This window comes from Pempheris klunzingeri, chromosome 8 (genome assembly GCF_042242105.1).
Source record: "Pempheris klunzingeri isolate RE-2024b chromosome 8, fPemKlu1.hap1, whole genome shotgun sequence".
NCBI classification, from domain to species: Eukaryota; Metazoa; Chordata; class Actinopteri; order Acropomatiformes; family Pempheridae; genus Pempheris; species Pempheris klunzingeri.
In genome coordinates, this window is record NC_092019.1 from 5,235,361 (window position 1) to 5,252,666 (window position 17,306).

Sequence of the window (17,306 nt, forward strand, 5' to 3'; positions counted from 1 at the left end):
ATCACTGTATCTAAATACAACAATAATAAAAGAAAATATGTAATAACTCATCACTGGATTTAAGATGTAAAATGCTCTCAGAGTTGCAGCACTAGTTTCTGCACCAGCACAACACCAGACTGGACCTAATGACCAAACTATATTGAGTGTAGGGTGAACAATTAACTGAATTAAGCTCAGTCTTGTCTAAAACACAATCTTCCTTTCCTTTAGAGCCCGAATTGACCCCAGAATAATGGCAGTAATAGCGAGCTAGCGCTTGCGCACCCAGGGGCTATTTTGACGCACGCACACAGTTGGCAAAGAGAGGACAGTCACATGGTGAACTTCATCGGTGACCGGCCTGTGTGGACTGTGTACTCAGGAAGCTTTATCAAGCTGACAGGGGAGAGGCTGCTCTGACTGCAGGCCACTGAGCTCCATGTGACCCTCCTGTGACACACATCCACTTTTTTGTTTTTATTTCAGCCACACTGCCTCTAATACCATAATCTGAAAAATCCCTAAAACCCTAAAAATCAGCCTGAATCGATACTGACCCGAACTTAACTCACAACAATATTGGGCCATGGTAGTTTTCCAAAGCGCACAATAATTTGGATTTATTTGTTTTTGTAGGTTATGGCTTGTTTGTGTGCTTTCATTGGCAATTTCAATATTGTCAAACTATCAAAAAGCGACTCAGTGGCAGACAAGTGACCACTGCAGCAACAAAAGTGTTAATGGAGGCTGCTCAGACAGAGCCAAAGAAGCCATTGGCCGCAGGAATTACTAGTGTGTCCAAATTTGGTAGGGAAGAAGAGATGGAGCTTAAACCTGCTTTTCGCTCCCATTTTATATTTGCCTGATAAGCCAGGTTTTATGATTCCAAGGTCACCAATAGTCCCGGAGAAACCAAAGAAGGCCTGTGAAGGACAAGCTTAATTTAGTTTTTTAAAATAGTTTTTTGCTTCAGCATTCATTGTCCGTAGTATTTGCGTCTGCATTTTAATCCAAAGTAGGTTCAAATCACTTATTATTCCACTAACACTCAATCTGTGTACTTCAGTGAGCCTACAGCTACAAATATTAAGATTATTATGACACCTGAGCTCATATTTATGGTTAGATGAGCTCTCAAATGAGATGTTTGGAGACCAGACAAGTCACATGTGCGTGCAAGATGCATCTATTGTTCCTTCATTATTCACTTTCATTGACGGCTCCGTAGGTCTCTGTCTCAGTAAGCGAAGAGGCACCTCTGTCCTTAAAATGAAACCTCATCAGTGATGAGGATGTAGGACATAGCCTTTTTTAAAAAACATTTCAAGAGAAACAGTTGCCTGCACGTTGAACTCCACTGTGGAGTTTATTCTCTGATCTCACTTTAAAGGTGAGCGGCGTGCGGATGTACAATGATGCCTTCATGTACTCCTCGTAAATCCTAACTTACACAGAGAGGTCGGTGGTGTGACTACAAGCACATGTTGATTGAACATTTTGATAAAACTTCTCTTGAAACGCCAGCGATATGAGCTGCTGTTCTGTCTATTTCCAACCCAACTGGTACTACGGCACCTGGTGCCCTCAATAACAAAAATTAGGAAGAGACAATGTGCATGAAGAAGCTGATGTTCTCATTGATTTGTGTTTGTAATCTCCGTCATCTGTCTGTGAATATCATATTTAACCCAGTCATGTATCACAGGAACTCTCGAGTGTCTTTTTGGCCGCTAACTTTGGTTGTATATGTGCACCGAACATGGAGTTGTAAATTTCCTACAGTCACAAAGGCAACGCAAGGCATACGGAAGCCGCGTTGGTGTTTACTGATGACGTTTGCGGTGGAGCTGTTGAGAGATGTGGCTAACGTCAGTTAATGGAATGAACATGTTATATTAAACGACGAATTGAAGAGATAGCTACAGGATACACCCTGGAGTCAAGTAAGGAGGGTCTTTTTCTGTTTTACCGGTGGCCACACGATTGAGCCAGTCGAAACGAAGTTAGGGCGACTTCTTCTCATCAGTTAGCGTAGCTTCTTAGCTCTGCTACTGTGGTGTGTATAGCTAGAATGACAAGATAGCATAGTTAGCCTCTCTGGCTAACTACTCCGCAGTAAGTTAAATTTCGTATTTCCTAGGACGACACACTGCTTCACATAAAGCAGCAATTTACATTAGTTGAATTTGCTCTGCATTTCGAAATTGGGTCGTTAAGTACTGCTAGCGTTTCCTCTTTAGTCTTGTGCTGGATAAGTGTAAATATCAGCTCTACACGAGCAACTGTAGTTGCACCTGCAGCCTGAGTTTACACTTCTAATTTAGTTAGTTTGTAAATGCATGTTTTATATTTATAAACCATCTGTCATAGGATAAGTAGGTAAGTAAGTTTATTTACACTCAGCTGTTTGTTTATTAGTACACCTAGTTAAAATAATACAACCTAATGCAACACCCTGCAATAAAACCTCCCTTCAGGTTTTGTTGTAACTGTTTCAAAGGAGTAGAGAAGGAACCACTACTGTACTGTGCTATACAACCAGGTGTTTCTATTATTTTGTCCACCCCAGTTATGTCAGCCATGGTAGGTTACAAATTGAAACAGCTTTCTGTATAACAAAGTGCAGTTTATCATTATTACAAAGTACATCCTCCAGAATGACCCCACAGCTGAATCTACTCATGTTTCAACAAAAGACTGAACATTATAACCTTCATGATTTATCACAGGCCTGTTGTATTAGACTACATAAGGTGTATCTAATAAACTGGCAACCGAGTGAATGCAGGATCCCTCGTGAGCAGGTATCTCAAAGTACTGCACAAATAACAGACAGCACAGCATATGTCAAAGATGTACGGTAAAGAATAATAAGATTGAAAAAGATACTAAAAAACAAATATAGGTCTAGACAAGTGGGTCTTGAGCTGCTTTTGAAATATGTCCACATATCTTAAGTCCAATGGGAGAGAGATCAGATGATCTCAGAGTGCTACTGTTAACTTAGGACTGCAGTATGTCTTTGAAGTAGTAGTAGTAACCTTACAAGGTTTTCAATGTGATATCAAAAACTTTGAACTGCATTCTGAATTTAATGGGAAGCCAGTGTAAAAAAATAAATAAATCAAAATTGGTGTTACATGAGGACCTTTTGTAGGCAATGGCAGGTGAAAATTGATTTGTAAAAGTAAAAAAATGATGAAGTAAATGTGTGAATAATTATCTCCATCTCAACTAGGGACACAATGGGCCTGAGTTGAGCAATGCTCCTCAGCAGGTAGAAACAGGAGTGAACCAGACAAAAGACGTGCTGGTCAAGACTCAAAGCCCAGTCTATCAGCTTGATTATCTGATTGATTGAAATCTTTAGGACAACGGCAGCAGGAGCAGGAATAAGCATTTAGCCATGTGGCGATAGAGAATTATTTGTTTTAGTGGGAATGGTAATTCTTGCATTTCATGTTCACTGAAAAAATCTAAAAATGATGATGGGACTTTTTGCGGGGGGCCTGTATCAGATATCGAATCCAGGACAGAGTCTCAGTGAACACCACAAGACAGAGCTGTAGTTGATGAGGCAACGTTATGATGAGTAACTGAAAAACCCCTGTCCAAAAGCTGAGAGGAGAAATACTCAAAGGCTACAGAGAGATACAACGGCATCTCTCCACCAAGACATGGTGGTTCACAAACACAAAACATTACCCTGCATCGCTGTGATGTTACGGATGTTACGTTTGCAACCAACTATTTCTCTGATTTAGGGAGGATTAGAACCACAACAATATGAACTTTCTATTAAAGATCATAAGAACATAGTGCTGAATTTTGCATCAGTTTGAGGTTAACATCAATATATTGTATCATGAAATCATATCATATAATATAACCTACTACTAGAGAATGTGAGCCTGTAATAATCGGTGGATATTTTGACTTGTCATAGCAGCAAAATCACAAATACACTCAATATCATGAATTATGGCTCCATATAGGCCATGAGAGTGAGCTGGCATGTGCAGTGCTGCTGCCTTGGAACTGGCAGTCATCATCATTAATGTTATTTATTTCACCTGTGCTGTTGTGATGTGACATATCAAAATATCTCCTGTGAAAAATGTCTCTTCTTTGGGCCAAGTCTCAGAAGCAACAGTGTTTAATTAAGACGATATTGGGGATTTAATGCATAAATACTGAAATGTACAAATAGACACAGCATTGAATAACATCACAGTGTTTTCTTTAATGTTTGATGTGTGTTCAGGACAGGGACAAGATGTTGGAGTCCTATGTGACACCGCTCCTGATGAGCTATGTGAACAAGTACATTAAGAATCTGAAGCCATCTGACCTGCAGCTGTCTTTGTGGGGAGGAGATGTGGTGCTCAGTAAGCTGGACCTGAAGCTGGATGTGCTGGAACAGGTACTGTATGCTGAATGTAACCCCTGCACCTTTTAACTTTCTCACATAACCAAGACGAGACTTATTGGGATGACAGACCATGTATTTTCACATTTAATAGCACATAAAGTGGCAATGTGGCAAAGGATGTCATGCAGTAATGATAGATGATGGTCATGAGCCAGTGCACATTGTTTCTACTGGAACTTATATGGATTATAAGTCCATATTGCTTGGGCCACACAGGTTCTTAGATTTCCATCTATGTCTCTGATTAGAGTTTGGCCACTCACACCTCTGTTATTGGGGAAGTGATTTTTGGAATCACCACACTTTGTTTGCACTTTGTTTATTGCTTCAGGCACATACATGATACTATCGAGCTGTTACTGGCTAGAATCTAAAATTAGTATTTTAAAATGAGTAATTTTAGCATTTTAGTCCCCCAGCAGGAGATGAAGCAGCTAAGCATGTAAACACAATAGTGCAGCATTGCAGAATGCCTTTACAATATAGTCAGAATTTAAGTTGTTCCCTTTAGAACACAAATTAAAGTAAAATGTTTGGAAATGAAAGAATGAGTGGAACCATGTGTCCCTTTAGCATATTTTTTTCTATTCAACCATGTCTGCAGTTTAGCTATGATGTACCGTACAAAGTCATGGTCTGTTGCCTTGACTCGGATGAGAGAAAACAAATGCAGCGATGCTGCTCAGCCAGGTGCATATACAGTCTCTTTACTGTCATTTTGGAGGAGTTGGATGGATTTACACAGATATTTTGCTCCGCAGTGTTATTTTGACACAGTGTTCTTTTTTACACTTGTAATGTCTGGATTAGATCAATCTGCCATGAGTTAAAAGAATTTTCTTTTGAGTGGATTCTGACTGCTTCTGAAGAGCAAACCAAAACAATACCTAACCCAGCAGAGCTTGTGATGAAAGTTCTTATTGGAAGCAGCTTTAAGCCAACAGACAGTGGGAATTGTGTTAGGAGTTTCATGTGTAACGCTGTGTCAAAACGTTGGCAATTATCCTCCCTTTGCCTTTGTTTTATTGCAGTCAGTTTAACAGTTCCTCTTTTAAAACGTGTAATTAGAGATCATCTTTTTAATACAGAGAGTAACTTGTAATGACGTAACATTGCCGGGGTTATCGAGCAGATGTACTAATAGCTCCATGACAGCTTTTCCTCAGAAATATGTTTGATTATTGGTATTTTGGCTTAGACTTGCGTAGGAGGCATGTGAAGCCTGTGTGTAGGCAATCTGGTTTCATGGGACTCATTCTCAAACAGAGTAGTTCAAGATGCAGAACAGTGATTCGTCTGCTTCTGAGAAAATCTGACTGATTTTGTTAAAAGCGTGACCAATATGTAATCTGTAGCTGTTGTTTTTACTATCCTCTCGTCTTCAAACATTAGTTTCAAAGAGCGGGTTAGAAAATGGATGAATGAAGGTTCCAAATGTTCTTGAAACCCCAGCAGTCAGTTCGCCACATGCTCTTACAATGTTGTCTGCATCCCAGATGTAATGCTATAGTACAGATTATTCTAACTATAGTTTCATAACTATCTGTTGTTTTCATCTCTTTATGTCTCTCCACATTCATAGGAGTTGAAGCTGCCCTTTACATTCATGAGTGGTCATATCCATGAGCTGCGTATCCACGTACCCTGGACCAAGCTGGGCTCAGAGCCTGTAGTCATCACTATTAACACCATGGAGTGTATCCTCAAGCTGAAGGATGGAGCCCAGGTTAGTTCTTTTCTGGTATGAGAAACACGTTAACCTCGATTCCACTACAGGGCCAAAACAGGGCTGGCCAGATCTTCTTGTTATTTATGTGAAATTCCTCCTCATGCCAAAGTTAAGCTTTTTCATTCCTTTTTTTCTCTCTGTGTCTCCAAGAAGTTTCGTAATGGCCTTTGTTTCATATTAACAAATGCAGATTTTTTTCTTCTTTCTTTTAAACACGTTGAGCTTGACTGTGCCAAGCTTCACCCGGTGGTGCAGTTGCTGTGACAAAGGCACACCATAATCCTGACTTGCTAGAAAATCACAAGAAGAGGAACTTTGACATACCGTTTCATTTCCAGTTCATGCTGGTCTAAAAATCTTTGTTTTGAATACTGTTACAGTTATGTGATCTCACATTTGCATCAGTTACCTGCAAATAATGCTGAATTTGAGTGTTTTTTTTTTACTACTTCTTCATCTCAGTCTTTCTTTTGTAATTAGTCTCTGTTTGATTTAGCCTAAGAGAAGTAAACAGTGCTTCTCATAATCAATAATGAGATTTGGAATTACACTCAAAAACAAATAGTGTGTCATATCAGGCTGCTTAAACGTCCCCTGCTGAGTATTTAGCTTGTTGTAGCTCTATGGAGCATTTCTTTTTCGAATTGTTAGGATTGGGTCACTGATTTGAGTGTCTCAAGCAGCAAAGAAGAAGAAGCTTGTAAATGTGGATGTAAACGATGCCATTTTCAGACAAATCGGCTTTGCAAATGTTATATGAGGAAGGAAATTCATTCAACACTATTATAAGACCTCAAGGAAGCACAATGCATTTTGATCAGTAACACAAAATGTAAACAGAAACGTTTCTAGTTTACAAGAAAACTCCACAGGGCACCTGTGCGCACCAAGTGTGAGATTTTGTCCTCGTAAATTATCAGTAAAAAATGCCGCTTTAAGCCCTTTCATGCATCTTCGTGGAGATAAATCTGAGAACGGCTATTCCAAGAGAAATATTTATATTATTGTATTTAGTTTAGCTATACTTATTTTCATTTTTGAAGTGTGGTATGTGAAAGGGATTTGAGATTAGCTAGATTTGTTTTTGCAGAAGAGACTGGTGCTACCTTTGCCACCCATGCAGTTTGCAAAATTGAAAGTGTAGCTTGGCGCTGTTTTTTTCTGGGAAGGTTGAAGTTTCAAGGCCAGATGTCCCAGAAGAAACACATTTCAAGGGAAGTCAATTACAGCTAATTATATAGACTGCGGCAAAAAGATTTGTAACACATGAGCTTGAGCTACCCAGAACTAATGGTAAATATCATACTATGCAGGTGGCTACTGCTCATGCGATCAGGTTTCTAGTTCGATGGAAATTTAAACTTGTTTTTTATGCTTCATACACAGCTTAAGGTCATGTACCTATACCAGTGCTTGTGTAATGCATGTAGTCTCAAAACAACTATTTGTTACAGATGTTTTCTAAAGGGCTTCCAGTCAAGAAAAGATTTTGGGGGAATTGCAAATGACGTTTGGACAAATTATTCAGTGGTATGTACACCCATGAGACATAATTTGGAGCAAAGCCAGACTTACAGCAGAAGTCCTTCTAGCATGTGGAATTTAAATGAGCTGCTACACTTCTCCTCTATGGGAGCGGGAGACAGGAGGCTGACTACTGTGTTCTTAAGCCAAGAGAATTCAGCCAATTTACTTACATGCTATAGAGTTGTGTAATTTGGTAACTTGTGTTACCTTTATTTAATCTTTTTTACACTTTCAACTTTGTTGGAACATTAATAGACAGCAATATTTGCCATGTCATCTTTGTGGTGGCAGTTTCCCACTTTGGTCAGCCCAGAGAGAACTTCCTTGAAAGAAGGAAAAGGTCTTTAGGCTTTTGTCACATTAGTCTCACAGAAACAAGATTATATTTCTCTGGAGGTTAGATATCCTGCTCATATACATGTCAGGCTCAGGTCCAGTTTTAATCAGGTTCTAGCAGGGATGCAGGGAGTTTGGCGTAGGTACATGCAAAACTTGAGCCATGGCAGTTCTCCCTGAAGCCCTCAAGTAATTTGGGTGATGGCCCACAGGATTTGTAAAAGAGCTGAAAAAAATTGATCCGTGTATGGAAAATCTTACATTTTAAGTTTAGTAGATTACTAGTGTTTCTTTTGTCCAGTAGAGACAGGAACTTTGTGGTGGGCCTCATGTGGCCAAAGTGTGGAAATGATAAATGATATCATTAATATGGTTTGTTTTCATAATTACTGTTAAAGCCCGAGCGCTGGCCTGTAAAAACATCCGTACGTCTTTTGAAGTTCATTAAGGGTTGTGTAATTTGACCGGAATTATTTGGACCTTTTTAATGTTCCTGTTTCCCCTCGAGAGGAACTGGGTAATATTAGGGATATTCAGATTGCTCAATAGGACCCATCTGCAAAGCACCAAGAGCAGCTCACAATTATAGTTTCCAGCAAATGTGGAAATTTGGGCGTTTAGCAGCAGTTGGAGATTACAGCTCCTGCTGACAGTGTAATTGCTTAAAATAAGCTTTAATGAGGAGTTGTAGTGCAGAAAGTATGGCACTAGAAAAAACGTTGTCAACTTGTTTTTTACATTAATTTTACAAACTGAAGGCCATTTACAAACAAAATTCATTAGGTTTTATTAGTGTCCTGAAGTCACACCGTGCTCTGAAGTACAGTGCATATGCTTTCTTTAATACACATTAGATTTCCGATTTAATGCACACATAAATACTTCTGCCTTTATATTTTTTCATTCAGTTTAAGTCTGAAAATGTAAATCATTGTAGTCCATGAGTTGAATTATTAGTGTGGACATCTCCATGTGAAATTAGACTAAGCCCTGGTCTAAGAGGCCTAAGAGCTCAATGTATGTAACAGGAGATTGGTCATGGGGATGAAAGGGTTTTGTAGTAGTCAACTTTAACTTCTTTCTCCTTGTGCAAAGACGCACTCAATGTGGCCCTTCTTGAGTTACTTAATATGAATGACCTGTTTGATCTGAGCCCGTTCTAAATTAAAAAGCAGTCTGACAATGTCAAGCGCCGCACAGGATAAAACAATGGTTTTAAAATCTGTCATTCTATATACAGAGCCCCTATGGAAACTGGGGTTATTAATAGAACTCATAAGGTCTCCATCTAGTATCTTATTTGCCCCATGAAAATCTCATGGAAGGAGTTAGCAGCAATCTTCAGTTTTACCAGTTTCACACCAAACTATTCACATCCAGGACAGTTGTTCTATATTTGGTACATTTGTTTTTTTCACTAGGTGCTGTTGTCTTTTTAAGGATTTCAGCGCAGATGTGGTGGATTGAAACTGGTCCCTGATGTGATGTTGAGCATTTGGTTTAAGGCATTACTGCCTTCAAGCTTCCCACTATAATGAGGAGAAGGATAAAACCTTTGGTAGGAGGTAGGATTTATCGTGTGGCTGTTTTAGGAGTTTTGTTCTTGTTTTTCTTGCTAGTTGCAGTAATAGAAATTAGCAGCATTGAAGTCAGGCCTTAATGAAAGACCTAACAGCTAACATTGATGTAATGCTGCAAAATTACACGCACATTTTTTTTCTTCTTCTTGACATCGTGGTAAACTACTCCAGATGTTGAAGATTAGGTGTGATCAGCAAAGACAGAGAGGAACTGGCTGGACAGCAGTTACAGTGGATCATAACACTCTCAGGCACTCTTTATTTTTTACGAGACAAAGATAAGGGCTTGGGTTTACAGAGGAGAGCCTTTCTGGTTTTGGCTCAGCTCACTGCTTGATCTGGGAGTTTTATGGCCGCTGAGTGCATTTGCCACTGATGTGGAGGTTCTGATTGATGCATTGCCTCAAGATGATTTGGGGAGGTGCCTTTGAGACTTGTTGGTTTGGCATATGGTCCAACTAGGCCTTTCTTCTGTTAGATTCCTTCCAAACTATTTTTAGGGCTTTACACCACCAAACCTCATTGCTCCTAAATAATGGATAATACATGTGAATGAGGGAACCCCTTTTTGAAGACTTCTTAAATACCCAAATTTGTTATTCTGTTGATACGTCTACCACCTACGAGACAAAGGATTGCTGCACTGACTTCAGATGTTAAACAGACATTTATAGATGTGACAAATGACCTTTTGATATCAAACAATTAATTACACAAAAGTTTTATGACATTGTGACCTCTGATATACAGTTGATTTCCTGTTGTTGAGCTTTAGTCTGCATGCTACTGCTTTAACATGGTTTTGCCACCCAGGTGTTAAATCCACAACCCATTAAGTAGGAAACCTGGATCCAGCTTCTGTGTGCAACCAGTTATAGTGGTCTCTTGTATTTCTGCTTTACTTTATGATGTAAGTAAAGATATGTAATTCTTGTTGATGGAGTGTGAACATCTGAGAAAAATGAGGACTAAAATTTTCATCGTGCCATCTAGTGAGACCCAGTCTGTTTATGTCGTGATACTCATCTTTCACAAGTCAGAAAACAAAGGAAAAAGTTAAACAAGTAAAAGAAAACAGCCTGTGGAAGTTTGCAATCAGATAGCACAAACTGGATAATCTCTGTCCCAATGCCATCCGGAAATCTTGCCTTTGATTCTCCGGCTCGCAGGGAGCAAATGGCTTACAGAGATTGCACCATAAATCCGTCTGATCATCAGCTCAGCGGGGCCTTGTCTTCAGGACTGAGGAGACAGAGGGCGAAGACACGGAGCTTTGGAGAATCTATTTTCCTTCAATCCAACCCCCCATAGTAGTAACAAAACCCATCTCTGACTGTAAATAATAAAAAGATGGAGTAATGTTGGCACACTGCGGATTTCACAAGCAGGTTGGAAGCCAGAGCAAGTTTTCTGATGAGAGACAAAGAAAACTATATTGAGACAGAAGTAGAGTGAATCATAGTCTACTATGTGCTTAGGGGGGATCTGAGTGTGTGTGGGTCGTATTTAGCCATTTTATCATAAAAAATTGCCATCCTCCAGATTGTTTATAGTTTGTCAGGCCTTCAAGTAAACTTATGCAAAAACTTGCATTCCATTGTTTGTTTCATGACCCATCTGCAAAGTTTTTACTGGTGCACAGGCTGGATTGTGCATAGATCTAATAAACTCTCAACTGTAATATTAATATTTTGTCTTACATTGACAAGACAGGGAGATAATTCAGGTCAGACTGGGTCTGATGACAATGAGGACTAGACTATAACCAGATATGAGGGTGTGGCTACTGTCTTTGCTACAATACATGTATTGTGCATTAGTAGCCTCAGGCCAACCCACTTGGTGACAGGATTGTTAAATCTCAGGAAGGCTTCAGAGTTGTAATGATGCTGAAATTTTCTGCTCAGTAATTCTCTGTTTACGCTGAACAAAAAAGTTAAGCTAAAAATCATGCGGTGTGTCCACAAGCCAAATAAATATTTTCCAACAACACATGATTCGAAGACTCAAACCAGTCATGAAATTCACTTTGTCTGTCCTCTCATTCAAGTTCTCAACATAGAGTGAGTGAACCATTGCAGTGGTCTGTGTTTGGCATTCCAAACTGATGTAAAGCATCTGCAGAAGGCAATGCACAAGTGTGTCATTCCAGCTGCACCCAGCCACCGTTGCCTGTGAGTCATCCAATGCTACACAACCCACAGCGTTACATTGCTTTGTCTTTGAGGTTTGGGTTCCTGGTGGGACGAGGTTACTTCAGCTCCTCAGACAGTCCTCAGACACAGGAAAGCGGTTGGGGGAAAAATTAAACCCAGTGGCTTCCTGCATCCAGTGAGTCAAGTGGTGATCAATACACCATGGGCAGGATGCTGCCGCTCCACAGTTTAATCCCTGCTCTCAGGCCATCCGGACTGTAGCAATCCCTCAATGGAGCTTATTACTTGCTGGGTGCTCCTGGTGATGTTGCAGCATGGGAAACGATTACCTTGCAATTAAGGCTAATGTTCGCTTTATTTCTTTGGATAGAAAATCTGGGAAGATACTGCTTTGTAATTAGAAGACCATTTACTTCATGAGTCTTAAACTGAACAGACCCAATAAGAAGTGATTGCATTAAATTAGGCAAGACGTTTTCCACTTTATATCGGTTTTAAGATCATCATGTTTGTGTTGTGTTGTGTGTGTGAGTGTGACACAAGTATGCAGTTGATCTAACTTTATCCGTAGAGACTTTTGGTGAGACAAAGTCACAAAAAGGAGTAACACAGTAACTGTGAGCCTCTGTGTGTTATTTCTCAGCGGAGAAAGGTAGGCTTGTGGGACTCCACGCTACACAAACTGTGGGTGGTCTGTCTTTTATGTCTCAGGTTGAGTGTGTGCTCCATTTAGCAGACCCTCACCCCTTTGACCTATGAATAATTCCACTCTTATTATAGAAATGATGACGCTATAAAGTCAGGACATTTTAACCAGTAAAAATCACACATGAGGTGCGAGTCACAAGTTATTTAGCAGAGCATACATTTTTTTCTTCCAATACTGAATTGAGTTCTATGTGTAGATCTATATTCAATGTATAAAATGTTTCATATGTTAATGATTAATGATTCTTAACTTGATGATGCGTGTTTCAGAAGGAGCTCCCCTGCTCTACTGTGTGTGTTGGTATATGAGTTAGATTTCACTTGCCCCAGAGTGTGCCGGAATCAGTAGTGTTTGCTTTTATCTTGGCAGGCACGAGCGCCTGTAATGTGTGGGTAAGAGAAGAAGAATGTAATATGAATAATTGCACAACATGTCACTCTCCATGGTGGGGGAGAGAAGAAAAAGAGATTGTGTGGAGAAGGCATATGGTTAGCTGAAAAGATAATAAACATGCAGATCAGTTGTATTGCCCAGGCTTGACATTGACCACATTGCTTCTTTAAAGTGACCAAAATGATAAGAATCCACACGTTATAATTGAGTTGTATTTGGTCCCAATCTTCCATAACAACTTTTTGACAGTTATAATTTCCAGAGAGTGGAGATATGGGGGTGCTGGTTAGTAGAGACACAGCATCATAGAGATAGATCAGGGAGCATGAAGTAATGTCATAATCATTCACATTTTATAAAACTGAAATTACTCTTTGACAAGTTGAAAGACAGGCTTGAGAGAAAAAGATGGGACAAGTGAAATGTTTGAAAGTGTCTTTGCTAAGATATCCCTTTAACCCTTTAAGGTCCGCACCAAGAAAAAAGTGATGGAAAAATTTATTCTTTATATATTTTATTTCCTTGGGGCACAAATTACAACATTTTTTGAAATATTGGCCTCTACCAAACGGTTGAGATGTCGTAAGTAAAACATGTTTTCAATAAGATCTAGTGAGTCAAAATGTGCTCTACCATATGGTTGAGCGGAAGGTTAAAGGGTTAAAAGAATCAAATCTGTACTTTCAGCTTTGCATGCTGGGATCTCTAACACAGTTTTAATTGGGGAAAGAAACTCAAAGAGCAGCTCAAAACAACCTAAACCCGCTTGGGCAGTAACAGAAGGTTAATCCTCTGCTGCTTGCTACAACTAAATACAACTTTGCATGCTGTGTCAAGAAACTCTGAAATAAAAGTTGAGTGACATTACAGACGTTGTACGGCAGACATGAACGCAAAGCAGGTGTTAAAGACATTTACATTTTAAAATATTCAAATCCCATTTTAAAAATTCAAACCATATGTTAATCTTTCAAATCTCACCTTTAACCTCATAGATTATACGTGTAACTTTTCAAATCTAAGTTTTAGATGTAAATGTAAATGTGATTATACCTCATAAAACAGGACTGCTCTCTATTTGACTATTGGAAAGGGACAGGCCTCTTGTTTCATTGCTTTTTTGTCTTTTATGTAAATTTAAGTCAAAATATGAAAAATGTCTTCTTTCATTACACTGATGAAGTCAATAAGATAACTGGGATCCATGGACAGGACTGGATTATGACTCCAAGATGTTGCAGTGATGAAACTGTAATCATATTTTTCCAAAGTAAAGTTGACAGTTTTCCATCTCTCAAGTAAGCGGATGAAAGTTGACAGTACTCACTTGCTTTGGAACCAGGTATAGGAAAAGCTATGCAAACATAAGGCCTGTTACATTCTGCTTGCGTGCTCAAACCTCCTGCAGTATGGCTTTGGTATTTCTCAACATTGACGGAAAGTCCTCTCCCATTTCTCTCGGTTTGATTTATTCTATCTTGCTGGTTTCAGAGCATTGATACTCTCCAAGAACACTTAGGCCTCTACAGTTCGTGCCTTCCAGCTGCACCTCACATGCACAATTAAGTTGTCAGAGTAGCCTCAGCCACTGCTTGCGCTGTTCTTGGAAGCTGGTGCTTACATTGTTCAAGGGGTGCTTATGTCTTTTATAATGTGCTCAATATTTAGTATGGAATAATGGGCAAAGCTCGGAACAGGGTTGTTCTGTTTTTGACAAATGAATGGCAGTTTATGTTAAATCCAGGTCCTGACCACTAGTTTTCAGCAACACACAAACACTGAAATAAGATAGAAAGATATCTCTATGGGATGGCTTATTTTCTTCTCCATTTGTAAAGATTGTGAATTATTATCATAAAAGAAATGAGCAACAATTTGCTCGACTAGATTAGCTACATAAGTAATCGGCAAATCACTGTGAACTGGTTATTATTTGAATTAGAAATTAACAGGTGCTTAAACAACTTAAATACTATCTCTGTGTTTGGGAATTCCCCCCATGTGTGTCGTAGTTGTGTGTGTGTGTGTGTGTTGTATGCAGCTGAATGTAAGGGGTCTGTGTGGAGTGTTTTATTGTAGCTAACACATTGCAGTTATTAGCATTAGGGGGTAGCTGTGCCAGCGTAAGCAGCATGCCTCACATGCTCAGCCTGGGCTTGTGGTTTGCTGATGGAGACATCTGAAGGACCAGAGCCTCTCAGATCTAAATCAGGAACAATTTCTCCCTCTTTCCCATTCTCTCTCTCTGTGTCTCCTTCTCTTTTGATTTTTCCCCCACTTTCCTGTTGTCTCACTCCCATTTTTCCTCTTTTCTGACTTGGCTTTTTGTTCTCTAACCACCGTTTCTCTTGCTCTTCTTTCACGCTGTTCTGCCTCTTTCATTCTCCCTTTCTTTGATGTTTCCACCAGTGAGGCAGCAGTTTGGTGTGTCAGGTGCAATAATAGTTTAAGTACAGGTCACCAGCAGGAACATGGTATGTTAACATTAAGTGGTCACTCGGTAGAATTTGAATGAACTCCAATGAAAAGAAAATGGAGACACAGTGATCTAGACAGTTCAGCCTGGTTCCAAATTCCATCACGGCACCTACATCAGGACTGGTCAGTGGGCTGTCTGAATTACTTGTTCTTGGCTTTTAATCAAGTCTTGGGATTGGAGTTACTATGACTTAAAATCCTTTGTTGAACTACAATTGTGGAAAACAAACATTGTTAGCGAGGATGAAAGAGCGCTGACCTCAGCGTTCCCTCAGCTTTGTAATGTCTTACTGCTGACCTGCTTACTATTGTGGGGAAAAAACCAGCAAAAAAGCCATTTTGTAACAAAAGAAACCGATTTCACGCATGAATACCCTGGCTTTGAGATTTACTAGATTAATGGAGAATTATGCACACTTACTGGAGCAGAAACAGCTACTGTACTGTAAACACAAGATTGGTTTCGGCCGGTATTACTTGAGGTTTACTTATAAAACTAAAGAAAATGTTGGGGTTTAAACCAATACAGCAGAATATGATAGGTCCTTAGTAGAGTGTGTCATGTACTAATGGGCAATAATGGCACTGATGTTACTGAGATGCTGTAGGACAAGCCTCTGTAGCCACCGTGCACCACTGAAGAGGTTTGAGGCAGGTGTACAGATGTTTTACAGTCCCACAGTAAAAGATCTGTACTGCAACCTCAGCCAATTGTATCATCTCAGGTGAAGATAATGCGAGAACAACAGCTGAACAAGATGTCCAAACGAAATACTGAGACATCAGAAGTCCTTCTGTTGCTCCCTGTGGGTCTGGTCCGTAACTGGGATCCCTGTTTGTCTTTGTTGTTATTCTGGGCATGCTGGAGGCAGATATTAAACATAGCCAGTTTGACTTGGGTACAGTGGAGGCACTCTTGGCAGAGACCTCCAGCATGACATCACCGGTGCTGTCGTTGTGATTCCTCCAGCTTCAGAGTGAAACAGTTTTGTAATTGTGCATTCTCTTTTTGGCAGAAGCATTGGAATCTTTTCCATGTCTCTGCTCCCCCCTCTTTAATGAACATGTTATATTTTTGGGCTTCTGAAAGAAAAAAGGCATATGCTTGGAAAATTAACCTAGTGCTTTCATTGTAACTGTTTGCAGGGAAGAAATGTGTTTAGTAACACTTTGGGTTTTGCAGAACTTGTAAACAGCAACCCCCCTTTTTGAAATGATTCCAAAGAAATCACAGAAGTCTGTCTATTTTCTGTTGTGGTTAAGATAATTATAAAGGTATGAAGGTTTTAAAAAATACAAATTACTGAGAATTAATTTGACTTCAGAGAAAATAGCGAGCTTTAAGTAAACCCCAGTTGGATGCATATTGAAGTGGATTGTCTTACTTTATTTTTGACATTAGAAACCAGCACATTGATTTTAGCTGTGCAGTTTATAACGGTGCTTGACTTTGGCCATCTTTGTTATTTCCTAAAAGTTGTAGACTATTGAGCGTTTACATCTCATTACAATGTAGAGTATATTTGTGACATTTTAGCTGCATTTTATACTGTTGGATTTTTCATGGCAACACTTTTTATTCCAAAATCATGGAAGTAGCTTTTTCTGTTGCTCGACTGCTTTGGAAAATGAACTTTTCTCTACTACATAAGTTGTACGTCCTCCGTTACACTGACTCACACTAACTCAAGGCTAAGGAACACACCAGTTCTATTGAAAAACTACAGCACATTGTGTACATTTCAGGACTGTAATATTTCATTAGTGCAGTGCATGCGTTGTAAATGGGGATTTTCTTTCCCAGTAGTGGATTTAATTACTTGAACCAAAGGGGAAAGAAAGAGAGAGAGAGAGAGAGAGAGAGAGAGAGAGAGAGAGAGAGAGACCACATTTTTGTAATGAGCTGTTTTCATTGAGATAATTATTCAGAATGTCACACGATGTGATATTCATCTGGGTTCATTTCGGGCTCTAATCCCTCCAA

General features: G+C 39.5%; 1 protein-coding gene across 1 annotated transcript in view; it reads left to right on the forward strand.

The window, feature by feature from the left end:
• Positions 1 to 1,832: 1,832 nt before the first annotated feature.
• LOC139205776 (intermembrane lipid transfer protein VPS13B-like) overlaps positions 1,833 to 17,306 on the forward strand; it is a 309,322-nt gene continuing 293,848 nt past the window's right edge. Inside the window, exons 1-3 of the mRNA XM_070836087.1 lie at positions 1,833 to 1,925; positions 4,247 to 4,405; positions 5,997 to 6,140. Coding sequence (XP_070692188.1) covers positions 4,259 to 4,405; positions 5,997 to 6,140 — 291 coding nt within the window. The 5' untranslated portion in view covers positions 1,833 to 1,925; positions 4,247 to 4,258. The remainder of the gene's footprint in view (positions 1,926 to 4,246; positions 4,406 to 5,996; positions 6,141 to 17,306) is intronic.